At 40.5% G+C, this 26,554-nt stretch overlaps 1 protein-coding gene across 1 annotated transcript in view; it reads left to right on the forward strand.

Annotated features, from left to right (window-relative positions):
- Positions 1–26,554, forward strand: part of KIAA2012 (KIAA2012 ortholog) — a 158,910-nt gene that overhangs the window by 12,021 nt on the left and 120,335 nt on the right. The window contains exons 3-8 of the mRNA XM_069068826.1: positions 9,692–9,833; positions 11,705–11,869; positions 18,211–18,368; positions 19,967–20,156; positions 21,773–21,903; positions 24,898–25,066. Coding sequence (XP_068924927.1) covers positions 9,692–9,833; positions 11,705–11,869; positions 18,211–18,368; positions 19,967–20,156; positions 21,773–21,903; positions 24,898–25,066 — 955 coding nt within the window. The remainder of the gene's footprint in view (positions 1–9,691; positions 9,834–11,704; positions 11,870–18,210; positions 18,369–19,966; positions 20,157–21,772; positions 21,904–24,897; positions 25,067–26,554) is intronic.

Here is a 26,554-nt window from a genome sequence, read left to right on the forward strand (position 1 = left end):
ACTACTACTACCACCATCACTACTTCTGCTACCACTACTACTACCACCATCACTACTACTTCTGCTACCACTACTACTAGTGCTGCTGCTGCTGCTACTACAGTATAGAGAAGTAAGGATAGGTCAAGTCATCCTATAAAACTCACATCAAGAACTCTGAAGCCTTGAGTAAGCTGAGGTTGGTAATTAATGCTAAACAACAAATAGCGCTGGATTTTTTTTTTTTTAGCTATGCTGGGGACAAGAGCAGGATCAAAGAAGAAAAGGGACTGCTAGCTGTGATGATAATGCACGAGAGGAAGAACACAGAGCTACTCAAATCTTATGGAGTTTTGTTTTCTCTGATAAGAATAAGCTTTGGACTAGAAAGGACAGAACCAAAGAGAATGTCTACTGAGGAGTTAAAACCTTAGATAAGTAGGGGGATAATAAAACAGCATCTAGTTGTCCTTGGTGATGCATGTTATTAGGACCAAAAGAACTACGTCCTGTGGATGGAAAAAAAAAGCTGTTGTGACTGTTGAGTCAATTGTTGTCCATGGTCATCGACAAATTATGGATAGTGGGAGAGGTGATGCAGATAGAGGTGATAGAGATAGAGAGGTGATACAGGGCAAATGTCCTGATTTTCAAACTAGGAAAGAGAATAAAGTCTGCAGAGTATAATCTAGTAGGCTCTTTGCTTCAATTACTAGTACCATTTTAGACTGTATTATTAAAGGCATGGTTTAATAAATGTCCAGAAAAGGAAGTGGTGATCACAGGAGTTGGCTAGCATGACTGCTTCAAAAACAGATCTTACCAGCCTAACTCATTTCCTTTTTGAGGGGGTTGTTAGACTGGTAGGTCAGGTCAATACCATAGCTATAGTTTGCCCATCTAGTTTACCAGCATTGGACAAATTCAACAAAATAGCTCTTATGCTCATAGTATGGGCAAGATGGCATCATGAATGCTAGATAAAAAAGTACCAAGAGTTGGTCTTGGAATTGGTGTGAATGACTAGATCCAAAAATCAGTCATAAATGGTATCTTGGAAGGAACTCCCTGGTGGAGGAACCAAAATTTGTCCTTGGTCCTAGGCTATTGGACATTTTTATTAGATGATAAAAGTATAAATGTGCATGTCTTAACAATACTCCTCCTACACTTTCCATATTTTATCATATAAGATGAAATTTAACATTGCATAAATGTAATCTTACACTTGGGATCAAAAAAAGTGAAAAAAAATATTCCAGGTTCTATAGTACCACAAGGGTAACATGAGTCAACAATGTGATATTTCAGCCAAAAAAGAAAAAAAGGTAATGTGATCAGTCTGCATTAAGAGATCTAGTTTTCAAGATCTGGGAGGTGATTAGCAGCAGTCCTACTATATTCTGCCTGGTCAGGCCACATCTGGGGTATCTTGTTCAGTGTGGGGCACCATATTTTAGGAAGGACCTTGACAAGTTGGAGATCAGCCAGAGGCTACCTGGATGATCATGCCTTATGAGGACTGATTGAAGGAACTGAGGATATTTGTCCTGGAGAAAAGATTTATGGAAATGTGATCACTGACTAAGAATTTTAAGGATTGTTATATGAGTAAGGCAACTAAAAGCCTGGGATACTTATCGGTGGCCACACATACATAATAAAGCAGGAATGTGGGACAGGAAGAAAATAATGAATTTTTCCCTTTTGTACTTGCTCAGATTTATTTGTAAGGCAAATCCCAAAGGGCTTGAGAGGCCTGAAGAAAATTGTGGTGTTCCAGACCCAAAAAGCCCTTTGTGGTTTATTGGAAGGCAGCCCTGAAGTTAATTTGAGGGGGCTGCATGTTGGCAATTCAATCACACTGACCCTCCCCCTCTGTATCATTTCTCTCTATGTTTACTCTTCTTACTGATGATGTATGTATTTGTGGGAGGGCATAACCCAGATTTATGAAGGAAGTCCTATTGCTACTTTTGTAATTATACTGTTTCATTAAACATCTTTACATTAATTGTGTCCTTTAGAAGACTAGAAAAATATTGTTGTTCATCCTTCATTTTTTGAAAAGGACCAATGACATCACTAGGGTGATGTCTTGACTTGCAAGTGAATTGAATTTAAGTGAGGCAGAACTTTTGAAAAGCTTCATTGCAGTCATCACAGTTCACTGGCAAGACAAAAGTCATGACAACTGGTACATTGGTGGGGACTAGTGAGCTATTCTGAGTGTAATCTAGTGCACAGAGGACCTTAAATCAGGAGTATGATTATTCCATGCACTTCAAGTGTGAGAGGGGGAAGTCTCAGGTACTTTATGGAATTATGTATATAATAGAGCTTAGGTTGCAGAGAGGTGGATTTAGGCTTGATGTATGGGGAAATTTCCTATTAGTTCTATCTAAATGTGGAATGAGATACCTTGGAATGTTGTGGGTTCCCCCCACTGGAAGTTTTAAAGCAAAGTCTGGATAACTACTCATTAGGTAGCTTGTAAAGGGGATTCTTATATTCTTTTTTCTGGCACAGGGAAGGCTAGATAGCCCCTTTCCAACTATAAAATTCTTCATGCAAGTTAATGAATGTTGTTGTTCAGTCATTTCAGTCGTGTCCAACTCTTCATGACTCCATTTGGGGTTTTCTTGGCAAAGATACCGGAGTGGTTTGTCATTTCCTTCTCCAGCTCATTTTACAGATGAATAAACTAAGGCAAACACAGTTAACTGACTTGCCCAGGGTCACATAGCTAGTAAATATCTGAGGCCAGGTTTGAGGGCAGGAAGATCAATCTATTTAAGGATTGTCCACTGTGTCACCTAGTTGCAAGTTAATGAATACATGAATTCAATTCTAAATGCTACAGACACTTTGAAAAAAATTTTATTTATGCCTTTTGTCTTTATATGTCATTTTACCTCCTTTATTCAGCATGAACCCTCCCTTATGTAGTTGACTTCTTGTGTGGCCCTAGTCAACCCTCTCCATTTCCCTCTGCCTCAGTCCATCCATCTTTTTAAAGGAGTATGATGAGATCAATCCCATTAATAGTTCAAAATACACATGAGAAATTATTTTGAAAACCAACTTCCTGCTACATATCTCCTCCTGGATATATCATTGCCACCTTCAACTCAGTATGTCCAGAACTAAATTCATCATCTTTCTCCCATAATCAGTCCTACCTACTAACATTTCCATTTCTGTTCGGACCATTCTTTTCCAAGTCATTCAGGCATGAAACCTCAATTTCACCTCTGATTTCCATTTTCCTCCCCCATTCCCAACCTCCAATCAATTTCTAAGTCCTGTTGTTCCTAATTCCATAATATCTATCACCTCTGCCGCTTCCATCCTACTTTTACAACAACCATCCTACTTAGGACTCTTAGCACCTCTCACCTGGACTGTTCCAGTAGCACAATCTCCTTCCGAGATTTCTTTTGCAATGTCCATAGAATCTCCTAAATATAAGATTCTGATTGCATCACCCTACTCAAAAACCATGGCCACTAGCATCTGATTTCAATCCCCTTTCCAGCATTATCTCATACTTTTCCACCTTGTGGAATTTACATTTTGACCAGATTGTACACTTACTACATCATCTGCTTGGTCTGTTCTACCTTGGGACAGACCGTGCCTGCAATGCCCCTCAGCCATCCTTCCCTCACCTCAAACACCACCTCATGTTTCTGCCTCTTTAAATATTCCCTTCCTTCAAGGCCCAGCTCAGGCGCTCCATATCCGAAGTCTTCACTGACTTCCCCAGATAGAAAAAATTCTCCTTAAACTTCTTGTAATATTTAGTGTGGACTTTTCCTCTGCCATGATCTCCCTCATGCTTGTATTAGAATGCTATCCTTATGTCATTCTTCCCCTCCCTGAATAAATTGTAAGTTCCTTAAGTTCTAAATATCTTTTACCTTTATATCCCCAGCACCTAGCTCTGTACCTTTCACATAGTAGGCACTAAATATATTTCCTGTTTTTGAATGAAACAAAGTTGGAAAATACTTCAGGAGGTCAATAGCAGTCTCCCACTTCAGGCAAAAGCACAACTGATGATCTCTAGCCCCAGGAAAAGAGATTGATTCCCCAAACTTTTCTTGGCAGTTGACTCTGCTATTGCACAAGCTACCTACAATAAAGCACTTTGCAATGATGCTGTGCTCCAGAAACACTAAATAATGAGAATAATAACAACAGAGGGCTTGCCTGAACCCATACAGTGTGTCATCCCCTTCCTTAAATTGACAGAGGCCTCTCCGGAGAGGTGGTATCCTGATGCACTGGGGAAAATGCCAGTGAGAACTAGCAATAGAAATATCTAACAACTAGTGGTATATAACTAGTCATATCTGCAAAGCCTGTTTGTGTTGGGAAGTGGGAGACAAGAGAGCAAATGTTAAGGTCATTTGAATCTATCACCACCACCCTCCTTTGCTGTTGCTACATGCCCTTTGGAAAGGGCCATGAGAATTCCTACATTGGACTGACTGTTTTTTCCAGTCTCTTCTTGGATCTCAGTGGTAGAAGGTACACACCTAGAACGATGTAAGCTGTCTAGACACTTGAAGAGGTTACTTAATGCTCTGTGCTGAGATCCCAAACATCCATGCAATTTAGACTTCTAGTGATTGTAGCTTTATTTGTTAACATTAATACTTAGTATAGGTCTCTCCATAATGTAGAGCCAACTTTTCATATTTATCTCATATTATTCCTCTTCGAGTACTGAATTCATTCCCCAGTCCCTACTAAAACCCTTCTCTTGCTCTCTCTAGGCTCCTTGCTCTGATTGCTACCTCAATTGTATTTCTTTTCCTCCTATGCTTGAGTTTAAATCTAACCTCAGACACTTATCAGCTGTGTGACCCTGGGCAAGTCACCTAACTTCTGTCTGCTTCAGTTTCCTTCACTAGAAAATGAGGATAACAATAAAAAGTGTTTGGCACAATGTTTGGCACATAGTAGGGACTTACTGAATTCTTGTTCCCTTCCTCCCTTCCCATACAAACCCTGGGCTTTCATATTTCCATACCTTTACTCCCAATGTTTCTTATGCCTTAATGGCCTCTTACTTCTTTGCCTATTAAGACGCTATTCAGCTTAAATGCTGTCTCTTCCCCAAAGTCTTCCTTGATTGGTTGGGGTCATCCCCCTGGGACCTTAATTTGTTCTCCAAACCCTCCAATGTACTTACGTGTAATTACCTGTAATATTATGTATTCTCTCTCCCTGTGTTGGTGGCTTATCTTTAATCAGGATCATAGAAAGCTAAAAGGAATTGTAAAGGGTCCTAGGCTAACCCCCTCATTTTACAGATAAGGAAACTGAGGCCCAAAGAAGTTAAATGCCTTGAAAGTTCACACAAGTAGTAAGTCATTAGGTATTGTGGGTAAAATAAAGTGTAAAACACAGCTCTTAGATTTGGAATCTAAGTAGGAAGGAAATATGTGAACATGAAAACTAGCTCAGTAATGTGGACCACAGTTTGGAGATAGGCCTGCGCTCAAGTATGCCTGAACCCAGAGATAGAACTAACATGTCTCATGCCAGGAGCAAAGTCAGCTGAATGTCACCAACCTCTCATCCCTCTCCCCACACCACTGCCTGCTGAACACATCTTTGCCTGAGACACACTTTGAATCTGCTACATCTCTCTAGGGCAGCCTGACGCTGAAGTTCCAGGGACACTTCTGGCTCTCCATCCCTACTGAACCCTCACTGGCATCCTCCATTCTCATCACCATGATTTGCATTGGAATTGCATTTCTTTCCTGCCTACTCCCCCACTTCTTATAACACTTCAATCCGCAGTGGACACATGTAGGCTAAAGTGGAATGCATGCTTACCTCACCCCGGCACCCTCTATAACTCCATGTTGGTAGCTCTTAGGGTCTCTCACCAGTCTTTCTATGTTTGAGGAGTTTCACGATCTGAAAAGCAGGGTGATGTAGTGAATAGAGCATTGGTCTTGGAATGAGGAAGACATGGGTTCAAATTCTGCTGTTGATACCCACTAGCTATGTGAGGTCTTTCGGACCTCAGTTTTCTCATCGATAAAATGGAGATAATAAAACCTGTAGCACCTACCTCGATTGTCGTGAGGATCAAATGCTGTACATAAAATGCTCTGAAAACTTTAAGGTGCTGTGGAAATGTCACCAAATGTGACATTGGTGATAGTGTGGGATAAGACAGGACTGAGAAAGCCCTCCCATGAGACATGAGGAATATCCTGCCTGCACAGCTCCCTCTAGGATTGCAAAGCTCATAAAATCAGGGACATGAGAGATCATCTCATGGACGAGTCTTCAATGTTTTCTGTGTCCTGGAACAACAACATAATTGTAGTTGTTTGTCCTTCATTCTCAAAGAGGCCCAGGACCTCAGGGAGGTGATGCCATGACATGAAAGTGAATTGGATTTAAGTGAGGGAGGGCTGGGCAAAGACACCAGTCCCTCTCTCTCCTCCAGCACCATCTAGGTCCAGTGGCAAGATATCCATCAGGACAACTGGAGATGGCCCAGGACGCAATGGGGTATCTTGGCATTTTCAATCTTAGGTCTTTAACAGGACTCAGTTTGACAGAGGCAGCCCTCATTCAGTGATTAAGGCTAAGTAAGAAGTGAGGCAGAGAATGGCCTCTTTACCTACTCAAAAAAAATAAGTCTGGGAGGGGAAGACCCTTAAGGGTTTCTGGCCAAGACAGAAACAATTGCTATTTACATTCCCTATGAGCCAGTCAGCTCACACATAGTAAACATTTCATAAATGCTGTTGACTGACAGCACCCATTCTCAGAATAATGTCTGTTACCTACATTCATAGTTGAAGAAAATAACAAATTTCAGTTGAAGTGAAGTGAAGTGAAAATAATGTGGGATGTTTTCTCCCATCTAAGTTCACAGGCCCCCTGAAATGTATTCATGGACCACTTGGTCATTCTCTGCACTAACCCCAGGTTAAGAATCTCTGATCTAGTCTAAGGCCTTGATTTTGCTGATTAGGAAACTGGGGTCCAGAAAAGATGAGTGATTTATTCAAGGTTACATAGATAGTAACAGAGTTGGCAGTAGAACCCAGTGTTCTTTCCTCTGGACCTGCTGTCTTATGGGTGGTCAGGTCTTTTGTGCCTTCCTCCACTCTCTCAGATAATGTCATGTAGGTGGCTGCCAACCATCTGTGTGTAGACACACAGAGAGCCAGGCTTGCTAAACCCACATCCCACCCCACCCCCAACACACACATGTATCTCCTTTGCATGTTCCATGTTTCTCATTCACAGTTGGAAGGGAGCTCAGAAACTTTCTATTCCAGCTCATATCTGAGTAAGAATTCTATATACATATACCTGAGAAGTGTTCATTCTGCTTTTGCATGAAGATCCTTAATATGGGGGTCCCATTAGACCCCACCATCCTATTCCACATTTGGATAACTTTGATTATGAGGTAGTTTTTCCTTAGGCCAATCCTAAATTCACACCTTCTTTCTCTTTCAGGCAAAAATTTACCAGTAGGGACCCTTTCCATTCTGTAGCCACAGATCAGGACATTTTTACAAACACCTCTTCTGAAGCCAAACACATGCCTTCTTAAGACAACTACAGGCAGACAGTTTCTCATCAGCTAAATGGCAGACCATTTTTCGTCTGGCTGAAAGTTGGCAGAAAGCTTCTTCTGTTCCCCCTCACCCCTACCCACTCCCGTGCACAAATGGGTTTATGGTTTCAAGGTGTGAATTGGTTCCACCAACCAGCATAATTAAAACCAAGGTCAGCATTAGTTTTTCACAATCTAATTAAGCCAATTTGGCACCTAAGCAACAGACAACTAACTACCTTTCTCCTCTCACCTTCCCAGTTTGGTGTGTCCCTGGCAAATTACTTTATTAGGTTAAGTCAGAGCTCAGAGACTCAGCTTTGGTGGAACACCACCACCCCCCCCCCCAGTTGGAAGCTGTTTCAAAATCTCTCTCCTTCCAAAGTAGTTGGGATCAGGGTTTGGACAAATAAAATTTAAAAGAAGGAATTTCAACAAAGCCCTTCACAAAGTTTTTCCTTCTGTTTTTGTGGAAAAGCCAGGGAGACATGGATTAGCTAGCTGGTAGTTTGATTTGGTAAATTTGGAAATGGTGTAATGGCCATATCCAAAGATAGTCAGTCATTAAGGATGTAATGTCAACATGGAAGGAGGTCTTTGGTGGGGGTGCTCCTGGGACCTGAGTATGGCCCTGAGTTGTCTTAACATTTTCATTGATGACTTGCCCAAAAGCCCAAAGGGCTTGCTTATCAAGTCTGCAGATAACATAAAGCTGGGCAAGGTAGCTAACATGTTTGGTGACAGAATCAGCATCCAAAAAGATTATGTCAGGCTAAACCATTGAGCCAAATCTAAAAAAATTTAAGTTAATAAAAATCAATGTAAAGTCTTATACTGGAGTGTTTTTTTTAATCAATGTGGGAGATAGTTCACCTGAAAACAATCTTGGGGTCTCAATGGACTGCAACATGAGCCAACAGTGAGATATAGGAGCCCAAAAAGCTATTTTTTTTGCTAAATAAGAGAGGAATAAGGGTTAGTAAGACTATGACGATGACAGTCAAATTATCCTCTGTCCTACTCAGTCTACATCTTCAATGTTGTATTCACTTTTCGGGGGTGCCATATTTAGGAGAGACATAGAAAAGCAGGAAAACTTATAGAGGAGATCAAAAAGGCTTATATCAGATGCCTTGAAATTATGTCATGTAAGGCTTAGTTGAGGAAACTGAGGATGGTTAGCCTAGAGAAGAGAAAATTAAGTGAACTATACTTTGAGGTAAGGGATTCTGAGATATGAGTACATGGACTTAGGGTATGACTTGATTATTGCATTATTAATCTTTTAAATAACATTTTATTTTTCCCAATTATATACACAGAGGCAATTTTTAACATTCATTTTTTTTAAATGTTGAGTTCCAAATTTTCTCCCTCCCTCCCTCCCTCTCTCACCTCGCCCCCTCCCTAAGATGGTAAGCAATTTGATATAGGTGCACTATATGTGAAATATTATATATGTGCAATCATGTAAAACATTCCCATATTAGTCATGTCATAAAAGAAGAAACACACCAAAAAGAAAACACATGAAAAATCTTGCATTATTAATTTGATAGATACCATAATAACCAAGTTGAGGTACAGGATAACAGTTTTGAATATACTGAGTCATTCCTTATAATAGCCCTGTGAGGTAGAAACTTGACAGTTAAGTCATCCAGGGTCGCACAATAAGTGACAGAGATGAGACACAGTCAGAGTCAGGGTCCTTCTCACCCCTCCTATAAATTAAGTGGGGGTGGTCATGAGTTGGACCTCTTTTTATACTTCAGAAATCATTTCCATAGAGTGTTAAGTCACGTATTTCTTCTGAGGAGTTTTATCATTCTCCGATGTTCTATCTTGACCTAGGATATGGTGTTTGTCATCTTTTTCTGATTCCCTCCAACTCTAAATCTGTTGGGGCCTTTAAGAACCTCATCATGAAATTTCTCCGTTTTTTATTTGTTGGCTGAAGTGTGCACTCTTGTTGCCTTCAGGCACCTTTAGGGAGTTTCCTAAGATTATTGATGAGGGATCTGTGAACCCAACTCTTATCAGCTGCATGAGGCCTCTGAGTCCCTAACTGATGGGTTTGTCTCTTGTCTATTATTCCTACAGAAGGATCAGAAGGACCCTGGTTGGCAGCCATACTTACATTTCCTAAATAAGCCTAATAATCTGGGCTATTCAGCCAAGAAGTACCTCTTCAGCCTCTTTCAAAATTGGATTCCAGGTGCTTTGTACAAGCTCCAAAATTCAGGTCAGTGATGAGATTAGTGAGTGAGGGAAGTGTGGATAAATCTAACACAAATGTCCCAGTGTCATTACTGTGATTCTGTCTTTTCAGTCTTGTCTTGTGATGCCATTTGGGGTTTTCTTGGCAAAGATACTGAGGTGGTTTGTCATTTCCTTCTCCAGCTTATTTTACAGATGGGGAAATTAAGCAAACAAGGTTAAATGACTTGCCCAGGGTCATACAGCTAGTCAGTATCTGAGGGCAGATTTGAATTCAGGAAGATGTGACTTCCTGACTCCAGACCCGGCACCACCTAGTTGCCCCTAATGTTCCACTAAAGCACAAATGGAGTTGAGGACCTGGGTTCAAATCCCAACTCTTCCACTTAACCATCATTAGTGATTTTAGGCATGTCATTGAAATCCTCTATCTGCCTTGGTAACCCATATGCTGGAGACTATTTTGCACTAAAATTTTTGGCACAGGATATGTAAATATGAGAAAAATCACCTGAAATATTTCAGACATGGGATCAAATTTCAGAAAAACTTAAAAAAACTCTGCTAACTTCCTCATGTGAAAATGATCAAGTTGGACTCACTGATTTCTATGATCCTTTCCATATCTAATCCTATGACCCCTATATCTCCCATTAAGGCTTAAGGAAACAAAATTACTGCCCCTATATAAAGTATGGGTTCTATTTTGCTTTAAATCAGGGGTACCCAACAAGTGGATCAAAATCTACCAACTCCGGGGCAGCCAGGTAGCACAGTGAGTAAAAGCACCAGCCCCAGTGTCGGGATGACCTGGGGATAGAATCCGGCCTCAAACACTTAGCACCCTCCCAGAAATAACTGGCCGTGTAACCTTGAGCAAGTTACTTAACCCCAATTGCTTAAAAAAAATCTACCAACTCCCTTGATAAATCTTTGAGTCCATTGTCCACCAGCTGCCAAGGGAAACACAGCTGCCATTGGCATCCTCCTGCACCCAGCCAACCACATTGCTGGGCTTTACAGCCATCATTCCTCATAGGCCACTTGCACACTTCCTCATCAGCAGCCTCTCCCCATGCTCTGGGATGATCTCAAAGCTTCAAAGAAGTAAGAAGTCACTTCTCTCCACCCACAAGAAAAAGTTGGGGACCCCTGTTATAAAGGTTGGCAATTCCCCAGTGGAAATAGCTCTGAAGTAAGGAGCCTCATTCTCATTGCAAAAAAAAAAATGAAGAAGAGAAGGTAATGGGGTTGGGGTGATGGGGATGTGGCATTTGCTGTGAGTGGGGGGGGGTAATCCTTTCCTTCCTTTGGTACAAACTGTTGGCAATCAGCCAAGATCACACTTTACCAATATACCTCAGCACTAACCATATGACCCCTCCAGCATTCAAAAATCACCTGGAGAATAACTTTTCTCTCACCCTGTAGGCTTATGTTTCAATGAAAAGAGGGTGGCTGCCTTCCCAAAGTAACTAGAAGCAAAGGGTTGCAACCATGGGATTTATTATGTTTAAGTTCTAGGTCCTGGGTTCTAGGTAGTTGCATCTACTTAACCTTCATGGAATGTTCATAGATAAGGTTAATATATGGTTTTCTAAGTTGATTTATTATCTGTGAGTGTTTTTATTTGAACGTGACACCACTGGTCTAGAATCTCCCATAGAAGACAAAGATAGTTTCAGTTTGCCAAAGAAGTGACCTCTTTTCCAATTGAGGCTTCACTGTCTTTGCAGTTCACTGGGATGCTAGAGATGGCCAGATCCAGATTTTCCTCTTGAAGTCTGCAGTCTCACAGTCAACCTGATCAAGATTCCTCTAATCATCCCTCCCACCCACTTTACAGAGTTCAAATGGTTACCCCAGTCAGATAACTGATATGCTCCATTATTTCAGGGTATATCAGGGACCCTAGGTTGTTCCAGGACAATCAGCTTTACTTGCCAAATCACATCAGGAGGCAACAGGATCTCTCAGCTGTACCATCAAAATACCATCTCCTGCCTGTTTACCCTTCAGTCTCTACTTTCTGGACTCAGAAAGAACAACTAGCTGATGAAGGTTTGTGGTGAACTTAGGGCTAGTTTTTTTTTTAATGTATTTGGGTTCTTAATTTCTTCTAATGGCATTTCCCAAAATAAAGCCTAATGATCTGGGATCTTAGTTTACTCATTTGTGAAATTAACGACTTCTAATGTTCTCACCAGTTCTAACAATCTATTAACTCTGCCATTTGTGGTGTGGCAAAATGGTGTGTTGAGTGTTACAGCTGTCACTACTGGGGACTAACTGTGATGGAAAAAATAAATAAAGAGTGAGGCATGGAGGCTATCATACAGGGAAAGAAAGTACAAGGGCAGGTACAATAGTATCTCTGGGGAGAAAGAATGAGAGTCTAGAATATCATAAAGACAAAAATAAGCATTAATTATGGGGAATGATAGAAAGGGGAACCTTAAGTATAAAATTAGAAAGGAAGAGCATTTAATTTTCTTATTTCACAAACTTTAAGAGAAAAAATCCATTGATTATCTTCTTATTAAGATTTGATGAGATGCTAAAGACTGGGATGACTAGAGAAGATATTATCAAAAAGCTGAGGGAGATTAGCTCCTACCATTCATCATGAGTTGCCCATGGTCCACCACGGCTGGTTAAGTGGAGGAACTCAGACTAGATCTAGTCTTGACTCAGGCCACTGTGGTTTCTGCTAGTAATAATGCCTATTTGAAGCCTGTATCATTCCACAAAGAAAGCCTAGAATCATAGCATTTGAAAAATCTTAGAAACCAGGTAGGCCAGTTGGTTAGATAATATCTAGAGAATTGGTACCCAATTCTGGCTATTCCATTTCAGGAAGGGCCTGGACAAGGTGAAGTACATCCAGAGAAGGGGATAAGGAGATAAGGGGACACTATGCCAAGCCACATGAAGATCATTTGAAAAGAACTGGAATGTTTAGCCTGGAGAAGAAAAGACATAGTAGCTGTCTTCAAGTATTTGAAGGACTATTTCTGAGAAGAGAGATCAGATTTGTTCTGTTTTCCTATAGAAAACAAAACAAGAAATGATGGAGGAAATTGCATAGAGGCAGATTAGGGATCACTATAAAGAAAAACTTCCTATTTCTTGTTGCTCAGTCTTTTCAGTCATGTCCAACTTTTCATGACCCCATTTGGAGTTTTCTTGGCAAAGACACTGGAGTGGTTTGCCACTTCCTTCTGCAGCTCATTTTACAGATGAGGAAACTGAGGCAAACAGGGTAAAGTGACTTACCCAGAGTCACACAGCTAGTATGGGTCTAAGGCTAGATTTGAATTCGAATCTTCCTGACTCTGGGCCTGGAACTCTAGCAATTAGAATTGTCTCAAAATGAAATAGGCAGCTTTGAAAGGTAGTGAATTCTTCTTTAGTGGAGGTCAAGTGGAGGCTTGCTAGGAATTTCATAGAGGGAATTTTTGGCCCCAATGGGTTGAACTAGATAACCCTCACAATCCTCAGGGGAGTGGGGGGCACAATGTCCTCCTTTTCACAGACACATTTTTCTATTTTAATCGGTATCATTAACATTTTCTCCATCACTTTCCTAAGTCTAGAAAATCAATAAAACAATATATTAAGCCCTGACTTATAGCATTTGCTTGATTTCTATAGTGTAATTGCTCACACTGAAAATTTAACTATTAACTCTCAAAAGCTGGTGCTCCAGCTAGCTCCAGCATACCCACACTCCTTCTGTTTCTAAGATTCTGTAATCTAAATCAGTGGTGTTGGACTCAAATAGAAATGGGACCACTAATCTATACAGAAGGATCTCTGCTGGTCATATGTTGCCTCAGTTTTAAAATGTAATATTATTTATAATTTATTATATATTTATTTATTTTGTTAAGTATTTCCCAATTATATTTTAATCTGGTTGGGGGCCTGCCTGCCTACCCACAGGTCACATGCTTGACACCTCTGATCTAATGCATAACTTAATTTCCACTCCCAACTAGCTCCTCAGAACTCTGTCTTGAATTTCTGGGAACCCAGTGAGGCACCCATTCATAAGAAATTTCAGTAGGACATAGCTTTTCTTTGAATTACTAATAAATAGCACAGAAAGAATGCTACCATTTAGTATTAGAATATAATTGATGTGGGTTACTAATTGATCTTACCTCTTCATGAACAGGAAAAGTCTTTTGTTCTTACATTCTTAACTTTCTCTTATGTATGTATGTATTATGTGTGTGTATGTATGTATGTATGTATTATTCCCTTATTTATTATTTATTTAATAAAGAGCTTCCTGCCTTCTGCTGTGATGATCTCACTGGCCATTTCTATAGAATCACAGGGTACCCCCAATGGCCCATCGCCAGTGAACTATCTCATCATTTTAACCCTAAAACAAAGGGGAACCATTATGAGTTGCCTAATTGTTGGAACAGGCCAAGGGGGATAAAGAGTCCAGGAAGGAAAGAAAGATACACTTAATCCCAGTCCCCAGTTTATCTGCTTCAACACATCACTTCTGCCTAATTGGAACCCCATGAGCTAACAAGCAGTTTTTACATCAGTGGAAGCTTACCTAAGTTCACCTGAGTCCTCCTTGCTTTGCAGACATTTTTTTGGATCCTTTTTTTCTTGATGTAGTGATACAGTTTTCAACATCCTGGGTTAGCCTGTTGCAGTTAAGCACAAGCCAATGAGACAGGTGGTGATATTTACTCAGAAAAATCCAGGTTTTCCCCCAAGACAGATTGAGCTATTTATTCATACACATCTGTAGCATTCTGCCATTGGACAGAACTCTCTCCCTACTCTCACTTGGAAGAAAATTGAATGAGGTAAGGGGTCATTTGGTCAGCATTCTACCTCCTTTCTGCACTCATAAGAGAATAGTTTGGGCTCAAGTTTTTCATCCAGGAAAGCTCTGGGAAATCTGGCTCAGTGCCAGGTGATATATTCAGAGAACTCAGTATGACCAGGTTAATCCAGAGATCACTGTTGGGGTTTAGGTCCATTCTAGGGCAGGCTAGATGGGGTTCTAAAACCAAGGCCATCTCCTCAGAGTCCTTTCAGACTAAAATGAAGTGGGAAAGCATTTAGTAAGTACTTGTGTTTGTCCTTCATTTTCAAAGAGGACCATGGCATCAAGGAAATGATGACATGACTTGCAGTTGACTTTGATTTGAGGGAGGGAGGACTGTGCAAGGTCACCAGTTTCACTTTCTCCTCCAAAGTTATATGGGTCCAGTGACCAGATAGTCATCAGGATGACTAGAGGTGGCCCAGGAAGCATTGGGAGACCCTGGCCCTTGTAGGCTAAGGTCTTTTCAAGTACTCACTTAGGGTGAGGTAATGCCCATTCAGTGAACAGGCCTTTTTAAGAATGAGTCAGGGATGGCCTCTTTAATTAGCAAAAAAGAAAGAGAAAAATCAAGCTGGAAGGGGGAGATCCTCAGGGTTGCTGTTCCAAAGAGAAACAGTTACCATCGACATTCACTCTAAGCCAGAAGGACCCAAAATACAGCCACCAAGTGGAGCTTGAGCTGGGACCTATTGTAGTGGAATCCATGAGCTTTGGAGTGACTGGGTGTAAGGTTTTGTGCTAAGTACTAGAATACAAATAAATACAGTTCCTGACCTCAAGGGAGTTTACATTCTTATGGGGGAAATCAATCACAAAAAGGACATGGTAGATAGGGAGAGACTCTGGTCTGGATGGTGAGTGGGATCCTAGGGGAGCAGAATGATAAACCCCAACACATCATCCAGGAACAATGGCACAGCTGACTTATTCATGACTGCAGAGCTAGATTGGGGGATGGGGAAGGTCCTCATAAAGTTTACAGTGGAGATGGCTCGAGAATCAGGAGTGAAGTGAAATAATTACCCAGGAACAATGGTCACCAGCCTGGAAAGTGGAGCTTCAGAGGTGGAAATTCTCTGGTCTTTGAGAATTGGGAGTGGAGTGATTGAGAATGACCTAGGCTCCGTCAGCCTTCATAGAGAGCGTAACCCTGATCAGTTTAGGGTGATTAGCAGCAAGTCAAACTTACCTTCCAAAGGGGAAACAGGGCAGGGGTGGGAATAGGGCAATTGCCAAACAGATACTTGACCCATACCAATAGAATCCAGACTGCCAATGAGGATGAGGACAGACAAGGAGGGAGCGCTTGGAGGAGACAGAGTGACATGGGGAAATGAGAGAAGCCATCAGAAAGTCTGCATGGCTACCCCAGTACGGCCTCAGGTATGGAGACAACCCACACATTGTTTCAAGGATCTGCCTGCCCCCTGTGAGTGGAGGTGTTGCTAAAGACTGGCTCCAAAGGAGGCAGGTTTGCCAGATTATTTTATCTATAAATCTACCTTGAGTAAGTGATGAAAATCGCTGCAGGACCCTTTAAACCACTGTTGAAAGATTTGTTAACTGTGCTTCAGTCATCTGTTGACTCAGATCCTTCCTGTGTGTTTTGTAGATTTAAAAAAAAAAAAGGTAACAGGGTAATTCAAAGATTCTATGCAGTTCATAAAATTTTAGGGTTGAGAGCCAGAAGGGACTTTAGAGATCATCTAATCCAGGGGTGGGGGAACCTGTGGGCCTCGAGGCCACATGTGGCCTGAAGTGCAGCTCTTCGACTGAATCCAAAATTCCCAGAAGACTCTGAACAAATCTCAAAGATTCTGTGAAGTTTGGATTCAAAGGACCACACTTGAGGGTCTAGAGGGCCACACTTGAGGACCTAGGGGGGCCACACTAGAGGACCCAGAGGGCTACACTTGAGGACCTAGAGGGCCACATATGGCCTTGAAGCCACAGGTTCCTCATCCCTGATTTAATCTAACCACCTCATTTTACAGATAAAGAAACTGAGGCCCAGTTAGGTGAAGTGTCTTGCCCAAAGTTGCAGAGGTAGCTAATGGCAAAGTAGGGATTTAAATCCATTTTTTCTGCCTCCAAATCCAGAACTCTCTTAACTATGCCACAGTTGAGATTCAATAGTGGCTAGGTGGTACAATGGCTGGAGTGCTCCATTGAGAATCAAGAGGATGTAAGTTCAAATCCAGCCTCAGACACTTAATAACCATGTGACCCTGGGCAAGTCACTTAACCTGTCAACCTCAGTTTTCTTATCTGTCAACTGGGGGTAATAATAGCGCCTACCTCCCAGGTGATCAAATGAGGTAATATTGGTAAAGTACTTTGCATAATGCTAACTATTAAGATTAGCAAGTCTCTCTCCCACCCCCAGAAAAAAAAATAGTAACAGTCAACCCAAGTAATAGCTTCTATCAAACTGAGCTGTCACTAGCCATGGGGTAAGGTTGACATTCATCCTAGAGAGAAAGATAAAAATGGACTGCTGCTAACTTTCTGCATGACCTCAAATAGGTCCCTTCTCATGCTCTAGGCTTTGGCTTCCTTCTTGTTAAATTATTTATTTACTAATCTCCATCTGTTCTAACACTCCATATTTGGTAATGATGATAATAATAGCAGTAATTATAATAATACTAAATAGTAATACTAAAATGAATAGAATAGTAATTAGTCAATAGTATTTGTTTAGCCATTTTTCAGTTTTGTCCAACTCTTTGTGATCTCATTTGGGGTTTTCTTGGCAAAGATACTAGAGTGGCTTGCCATTTTCCTTCTCCAGCTCATTTTACAGAGGAGGAAACTGAGGCAAACTAATAGTATAGTAATAAGTAATTAATTATAGTTAATTAATAGATAGTAATACTAACATTCATTGTTCCTGGCACATAGCAAGTACTTTATGAACTTTTATGGATTGATTGATTAATATGAGAGAGACACCATGGAATCTTTTTTATTGGAGGGGGAAGGCAAGGCAATTGGGGTTAAGTGACTTGCCCAAGGTCAGACAGGACACCATGGAATCTTTAGGGGAAAAGTATTGGACTTGGTGACAAAGGACACATTTTCCTCCTTAATCCTTGGGTGATCCTGAGTAAAACTTAGTTACTCTAGGGCTCAGTTTCCACATCTGCAAAAGGAAGGGTTAAGTTAGGTGATCTATGACATTTTCTATCTCTTACATTCCATGGGTTGGACTATGATGATGATGATGATGATGATGATGATAAAGAAGAAGAAATCAGTCACATTTATTAAGTGCTGTAAGGTTTATACAGCACTTTAGTCTCCACAGCCCTTTGATGCAGATAAGAAGAGAGGAGAGAGGTGGAGACAAGAACACAGTGGAGAAGAGCCTTTAAAGTGAGGATGTACTGTTTACTTTGGGTTGGGAAAGTGATGATGGAATGCCAGTTCTGGAACACAGAGAAACAGCAAGCTGGCAGCTCTGGGAAACAGCTTGGCCCAGCGGCCTCTACCATGTGCACTCTGTTTCAGTACTGATCTATGGTCTACCTTACAGATGAAAGTGACCTTAATTATGAGGAATCTGGAGATAGTCATGTGGGCAAGGAAGATTTCAAAGCTGAGAAACAGTGGAAGGAGAAGGCTCCACTCCCTCCACTGAGACAGAAGCCTCCAAGGAAGGCCGCTTGGCTGGAGGATGAAGCCTACACAGAGGTATCATTTCAGTCTCTTACAATCTTTATGATTCTTTCTGTCTTCTGACTAAATACTATTCCTGGGTGTTTCTGAGCATTTTGGCCCTTCACATAATATCAGAAAACATATATCTATGGAAAAATGTTAATTTAACAAGAACTTGTAGGAAAAATGTGTTATGGTGGAAAGAATCAGAGGACTGAAGGGGTTTTGCCCATATCCCTGTGCTTTGAACATAATCAAGAGGGGCATGTGTGATCTTTAATTTCCCCAAGTCAAGTAACAAAGTCTGGTTGTTAAAAAGAAACTTTTCAGGATCTTTTCATGCTTACTGTCTCTGTGACTGTGGACAGACAAGCCACTCAAGCTCCTCGAGCCTCATATGTAAAAAGTGGGGTGACCTGGCCTATGGTATCTGTACTCCCTACAGCTATGATCCTCTGATTCCGTTAAGGTGAAAATCAATGAATGAATCAACAAGCACCTACTATGTGTCAGGCCCTGTATTCTCAGGTGCTGGGAATAGAAATACAAATAATGATGCAATCTCTGCTGATAAGGTACTAAATGGAGGAGACAAAAACATATGAAATATATATATATATATATATAGTATAAACATAAAGTTAATATACACAAATAAATACAATGTAGTTTGGAAGGAAAGACAGCAGTTGAAAGGAACAGGAAAGACTTAATGAAAAAAAGTGGTACTTCTATTGCCTCTTAAAAGTAAAGCAGAACTCTTTGAGGTAGATGTAAGGAAAGACTGCATTCCAGGCCTAAAGAATGGGCAATGCAAAAACCTGGAGATGGGAGATGGGTTGTCATGTGTGACAAGAGGGCCAGTTTGACTGGATAACAAAGTATGAGAGAGAGAAAGTAATGCCCAATATATCTGGAAATATAATTTGGAACCTGGCTGTGTAGGGCTTTAAAAGCTAAAGAAATAAGTTAATATTTTATCCTAGAAACAATAGGAAACCACTGGAGATGATGGAGTTGATTCCCATGGTCAGATATGTGCTTGAAGAAAATCACTTTGGCAGGAATTTGTAGACTGAGCTGGAGAAGAGATTTGACATAGGGCTTCTTAAGAGGAAACTCTCCCAATCATATAGGCAAGAAGTGATTGGGGTCTGAAAACCCATCTCTAACTTAGGGTGTGGATGTTCATGTGTTCATAAGATCATGGATTTCAGCCTGTAAGGGGCCAGTCTTAGAGAGTTGCAAGAAGTTTAAAATGATTTACCCCCAGTCATATATTCAGAAGTAGGATGTGCTGATAGAATTGCCCGAAGTAATTATTGCTAGGACAATTTAGCTTTAAATCACAAATGTTCAGAGGGTTGCAACCATATCTGTTTAAATCTTTTGGTCCAATATATTTCCTAATCGATGCTGAATAAATACTTTTGATTGTGGTAAATAGCAGCGGAACAGAAAATTTGACTGAAGGGGTTTCGCTCATATCCCTGTACTTCAAACATAATCAAGAGGGTCATGTGTGATCTTTAATTTCCCAAGTCAAGTAACAAAGTCTGGTTGCTAAAAAGAAACTTTTCAGGACCTTTACAAAAGCATGTTTATAATTATGCATGTCTGCTGTTTCCTAGGACGCATGGATGGTGGCTCACCAAGGAACACAAGCTTTAAAAAGGAGCCAGGGACACTGCGGAAAGTCCCACCCACCTTTGGGGAGTGACTCTGTGTTTACCAAGTATGAAACTTCTCAGCTCCCAAGTCAAAGATCCCATAATATGTTCTATGGAGGCACCTTCCTGGACAGGACGACATACTTCAGTGGTAAGAAGCATGAGGCCCCTAAAGACTGATTCTCTCTCCATTGAGATAAGGGTTACATGAGCCTAGACTTAGAGCTAGAAAAAACTTTGGAAGTCATCTAGTTCAAGGTCCTCATTTGACAGATAATGGAACTGAGGCTCTAGGTCTCCAGGTCAGTGTGAATCTGATTGCTCTGGAAAAACCAAAAAGAACATATTACTTTGTCTTGACCCCTATTACTTTGAATAGAAGGTAAAGCTAGAATTCGGGGGGGGGGGACATGGACTTCTACCTGGTTGACTAAGAGGCAAGCATGGTACAATGGAGAAACAATGTTGGAATTGGAGTCTGCATCATTCTAGTCATGTAAACTTGGGCAAGTCATGTTTAACCTCTCAGTTTCAATTTTCTCATCTGCCAAATGGGGACAATAATAACTATAGTATCTTCCTGACTGGGTAGCTGTGAGACCCGAATGAGAATACCTATTGTTAAGTGTTTTACTAACTTTAAAGCACTATGCAAATGCCCATTGTTATAAATTATGGGTATTAATAGTTATTCATTATCTGGAATTCAAAACTTTGAAATCAAGTGTTTAATATATATATATATATATATATATATATACTATTATTAACATTATTTTACATATAACTGGGAAATAAGGTGTACAGGCACTGGGGCATAGAGATCCACCGTCCCTTACTGGAAAGTCAGAGGAGGTATGGGAGAAGATATGGGAGAGAGCAGATTGGAGGAGAGGATATCCAGTGGGATCACTATTTTGGGGTGGTGGGTAGGAGAAAAACAGAGAAAATTTGTAACTCAAAATCTTGCGGAAATGAATGATGTAAACTAGAAGTTAATAAAGCATTTGATTAAATAAAAAATAGTTATTCATTAAATAACAAATATCAAGAACTTATTTATTATTTAATAATTTAATTATATTTACTATTATAAAATTAAATTACAATCATAGCTAATTTTTATTTGTTATTAATAATGAATCCTTTTTAGGTGAACATCCCTTTCGTAACCATCCATTCCAGTGTTTCTCCCACCCAATAAGAAGATGAAGGTCCAAAAATGTGCCCTGAGCCTTCCTGGTATCTGTAACATCACCCTCTACCTTTCTTCTAGGAAAGCAAAAACTAACATGCCTACCTTTCATTCTACCACCTGTTGCAAACAGGTTTTCATCTATCAGGGGTGGGGAACCTGCAGCCTGGAAGCCACATATGGCCTTCTAGATCCTCAGGTGTGGCCTTTTGACTGAGTCCAAGTGTTACAGAACAAATCTTTTATTAAGGGGGATTGTTCAGTGAGCTTTGGATTCAGTCAAAGGGGCACACTTGAGGACCTAGAGGGCCTCAACACCACAGGGTCCCCACTCCTGACTATCATACCCTTGTCCCTTCTTGGTTGGAAATTCCTTTGTACCTCATTATTTGCACTTTCATATTCTCTTTTGTATTATAGGTATTTGTGTACCTGGCTTCTCTGCCCTGCTACTGGTTGTTCTGTAGCGGCAGGGATCACATCTTGATTTTCCTATTCCCCAGTGCAAAGAGTACCTTCTTTGTACATAGATGTTTCTCAAGTGAATTCATCTTCTTTTATCCATTCACAAGGGAATGTGAAGATCTCCAAAAGCAGACACCAAATGTTTCCAGAACTTCCAGCTGGAAAATGTACTTTACCACCTGTTCAAACCACCATCAATCCAGAGCAAAATGTGCCTAGAAAAGTAAAGAAAAAAAAGGTTCGTTTAAATAAAATTAATCTGGGTTTGGAAACTCAGGGAATACAGTTCTTGTTCTAAATGTAGGATCATGTAACCCTAAGGTACTTATTTCAATGGAGAGAGAATTAGTCTCTCTTAATATTTAATTCAGGGCAGCTTGTTGGCACAGTGTGTAAAAGTGCTGTGCTTGGAACCAAGAAAACTCATCTTCCTGAGTTCAGACTTCCCTCAGACACTTATTAGATGTTTGACTCTGGGCAAGTCACTTCACCCTGTTGGCCTCAGTTTCCTCATCTGTAAAATAACACAGAGAAAGAAATGACAAACTACTCTAGTATCTTTGCCAAGAAAACCCCAAACAGGATCACCAAGAGTCGGACATGACTGAGAAATGACAAAACAAATACTAAATTCACCATTTCACTGAAATGAATTCTTAGCAGTTTCAAAAATTCTTTATGATCCCCCCAAATGTATCGTCTGGTGGCCATCCTTTTGTGATGAGCCCACTCAGTTAACCTAACATTCTAATTACCTTAATAAAAGGATTTGTTCTGTAAAACTTGGATTTAATCAAAAGGCTGCCCCCAAGGACCTAGAAAGCCACATGTGGCCCTACAGCTGCAGGTTCCCCACTCCTGCTAGGTAGCCTAGTTATTCTAGTGATAGTCCAGAATAACCCACTTCCGCACCATAATGACACATCGGTATAGGCCTTCCAGGGAAGAAATAAATAACTTGACAAATAATACAACTGAAGAAAATCAGACTGACTTTCGATCTATCCCTAAAATAGCCAACATTTCTGTAGTCCTTTAACTTGCCTCTCATTTAAACCTTACCACAAATCTTTGAGGTAACGACTATTATCATTCCTGCTTTACAGATGAAGACATTTGAAGTATTTGATAGAACTGCCATCTTAGTAACAGCAATAAATATCTTTTCAAAGGGACCAGAGGGACTGGTTGGGGAAGGTTAGAGGTCAAGAGAGAAGAGGCAGAATTATTTTGGGGGGCTGAGGAGGAGACAGGGCAATATGTTGTCCACATAGGAGCTTGAGCTTGTAGAAATTGACCTCTGCCAAACCTGAGGTCTCCACTAAATCCTGAGAAACTTAAATCTGAAGTAGTTATGAGCTCAACATGGTGTCACTTTCCAAAACTTGAGGACATATGTTTCTTGTCCAATGGAGAGGACTGGGAAAAGAGAGCTGATAATCTATGGAGCCAAACCCAGGTTCACCTGCTGTTTCACAGCATTCTCTCCCTGAGTGATGGGTTGGCTTAGGCCTGACCCCATCCTGAGATTTAGTTTCAGCTCCAGTTGATTTAAGGGTGGGATGAGAATTTGTTTTAATCTGAAGTGGCCCTGAGAATCACATCCAAATGGATTAATCTAAGGAAACTACAAGCTGGTTGGGATCCTTCCAAGCTGACCCCCAGTTCCCCCCCCCAGGGCCAGCCCAGTGCAGCTTGAGCAATTGGACTTTACAATTGGTCACGTGACCACAAACAAATCTCTCTGACCTTCAGTTTCTTCATTTGAAAAATGGGGATAAACATACCAAGGTAGCCTAATAAAATAGGAATAATGAAGCATTATGGACTTTGGAGTCAGAGAATGTAGGTCTAAAATCTGGTTCTGTGACCTTAGGTAAATCACTTCTATTTCTCCTCTATAAAATGAGGCAGTTAGACTAGATGCTCTCTAAGGGTCTTTTCAACTCTTGATCCTCTGATCCAAACCAGGGAAAGAAGTCATTAGGCAAGAGGAAGGAAGCACCACCCCTTTTCTATTGCCAAGATTTATGGAATGAAAAGTATCTTACTCAATATTGAAACTACAAATTCTGCATGTTTTAATTGGGATGAAGAAGTTAAGACAGGGATGGACTGTCACACAAAGCCACCCACAGTTCAAGAGAATGGTTTAGATTTCTACTTGGAGTTCCAAATACATACTTTGTCAAAGAAATTATGCCAACTCTGTACTCAATCAATGCCATGCCAATGGTGGCCAGTGAACACCTGAGTTATCAATGTCTCCAAAAGTATAAAGGACTTATGTGCCTGTGCTGAGCTAATAATTTTTTAATGTTTCATAGTGATAAATACTACCCTATACATTTTAGGCTGAATTACCTTCCTTGTTCAAATTTAACTTCATTAGAAACTAGCACACATTTATGGTTCTCTTTCTTCTACCTCTGCCCCCAACTCACTTTCCCCCTTTTTCTGAGAATGAAAAAAAAGTGTATATTTTTCCTCCTGTGAAACCAAGCTCCCTGAATCCTCACATTAAAACATTTCTTAAAGCAGAGACCATATGTCAAAAATAGCAAACCAAAAAGGAGAACTTTTCAGTAACTTCTGAATAATTGAAAACAGAAGGTTTTATTACTATCTCTATCCCACATATTTTTTTAAACAGAAGAAATCTGGGCCAAACCTGTGACTGATTCTGACATTCAGGGGTTGTTTTTTCAGCTATGTTCATATTAGAGAAACAGTAAAGCTTGGACACCCTGGCAACAGGGATGTTGGTCTAAACTCTGAAAGAGTGGAGGAGAGTTAGCTGCCTAAATTCTACTTAAACCTCTTCTGCTGAGCAGGTTTTCTGACTCAGGACTGGTTGCTGAATCTCACTTTGTCTCAGTTCCCTCACCTGCAAGTGAAAGGAAAAAAACCCATTTCCTCTCAAAAGTGTCCTAAGATCATGAAATCATTCTATCTGCCTGTACTGAATTAAACAGGGCTTCTTCATTACTCGCATTTTACAGTTAGGCAAACTGAGATGCTGGATGTGAAAGGACATGACTAGAGTTGGAGCTTAGAGTGCCTGACTCCTGGACTTGGCCTTAGCTCTCTCAGCATCTACCAAAGCTGCATTAGAATAAAGATTAGCACTGTCATGAAATTATATAAAAGTTATAACATCCTTTGTGTATCAGGCATCAGTATTTGGATGCCTAATATACTGGTTTTGGTTTTGTTTGTAATTTTCACATAGGTGCCAAACGCTTTGAAATTACCTGCTATCACAGAAAAAACAGCCAGATCCCAGGAACCCCCGAGGACTGAACTTAATGACTATGGCATCCCAGAGGAACTGCTCATCCTTCCCCTGGAAGTTCATTTAAGTGCTGAGCACCAGCCCAAAGAGAAGGGTCAAAGAGAAGGCAAGTGTGCTAGGGATAGGACAGACTAAAGGAGATAGAAATGATGTGCTTTTAGAGATGGCCCAGCTAAAAGGAACTTTTTATCTTCACAGAATGCATCTAGAGGGATTTAATATTGGGTTACATATATCAGCACAAATGTTTAGCCCTGTGCTCCAAGGAAAGATTCCTTCTGGTCAACTTGACTGCCTTTTATCTCCCTTTTAGGAAGCAACTAACCTTTATTAAAATAAGTGCAAGGAATTTCACTTGGTAATTGGCTATCATTTCTCTAGAAGGCTTGAATTTGGAGTCATGGAAGGAATCGTGAGTTTCCGTCATTAAGCAAAAAAGATATAGATAGATAGATAGATAGATAGATAGATAGATAGATAGATAGATAGATAGAGATAATGACAGCACAAAACAGAATAGGAAAAATGCATGAGATGTACTTATGAGATACAATAAGTGATAGGGGAGGGGATGGGTCATTCTCAGCTAAGGGGAGTCATGAGAAGTCATCATACAACAGAATGCAGTTGAGACGGATGGAGAGGACTTTCCAGGCATAGGGAGCAACATAAAGAAAGGAACAGAGGTGGAAAGGGGGAGCATACTTGGGAGATGGTAAGTTCCAGTTTCTCTGCAACAGGGAGCATAAGACAGGGGATAGTTTGAGAAAGGGCTGGAAAGGTAAATTAGATCTAAAACCTGTAAAACCTTCAATGTCCACAGAAGATGTTTGAGTTGTACTCAGTATGTTGTAAGCTGCTGCTAAAGATTTTTGAGCAATGAAATACTATAATCACAGCTCTGATTTAGAAAGATTAATATGGAAGGAAACAAGCCTTTATTATAGAAGAGTAAAACATATTGATTTAAGTACCTTCTATGTGTCAGGAACCATGTTAAGGATTTTACAAATGTCTTGTTTTATAAGATAATATTTGTTACCCATAAATATTTTAAGTAATTTTTCTTACAACAACTCTGGAAGCAATTTCTATAATCATCCCCATTTTACAGTTGAGGAAACTGAGGCTGAGAGAAATTAAGTGATTTGCCCAGGGCCACACAGCTAGTAAGTGTCTGGGGTTGGATTTGAACGCAAGTCTTCCTGACCCAGGTCGAATGCACTGCACCCCCTAACTGACAATGGTCTAGCAAACAGACTGGAGAAGAAAGGGCCAGGAAGGAGGAAGATCAATGAGAAAACTAATATTATATAGAGCAGGAAAAATGTAATGAGGTCCTGGACTAGGATGGTAGCAGTGGAAAAGCAAGGGAAAGACAGAAACAAGAGAAATCGGGAAGAGAGTTGATTGGATTTAATTGTAGAGGGAGAAGGAGGGAAAAGAGTCAAAGGTGACAACTTCATACAAGTGAGTAGGAAAATGATGAATACATTAACAGAAGGAGGAAAGTCAGGAAGAAGAGTAAGGTTTTTATGAAGCAATGTTTTGAATATCAGAGCCATCCAGCAGACAGCTGGAAGTGTCAATCATG

The sequence above is a fragment of the Petaurus breviceps genome, unplaced genomic scaffold (genome assembly GCF_028583685.1).
Source record: "Petaurus breviceps papuanus isolate PSGF00001 unplaced genomic scaffold, PetGlider_PUasm1.0 90769, whole genome shotgun sequence".
Classification (NCBI taxonomy): Eukaryota; Metazoa; Chordata; class Mammalia; order Diprotodontia; family Petauridae; genus Petaurus; species Petaurus breviceps.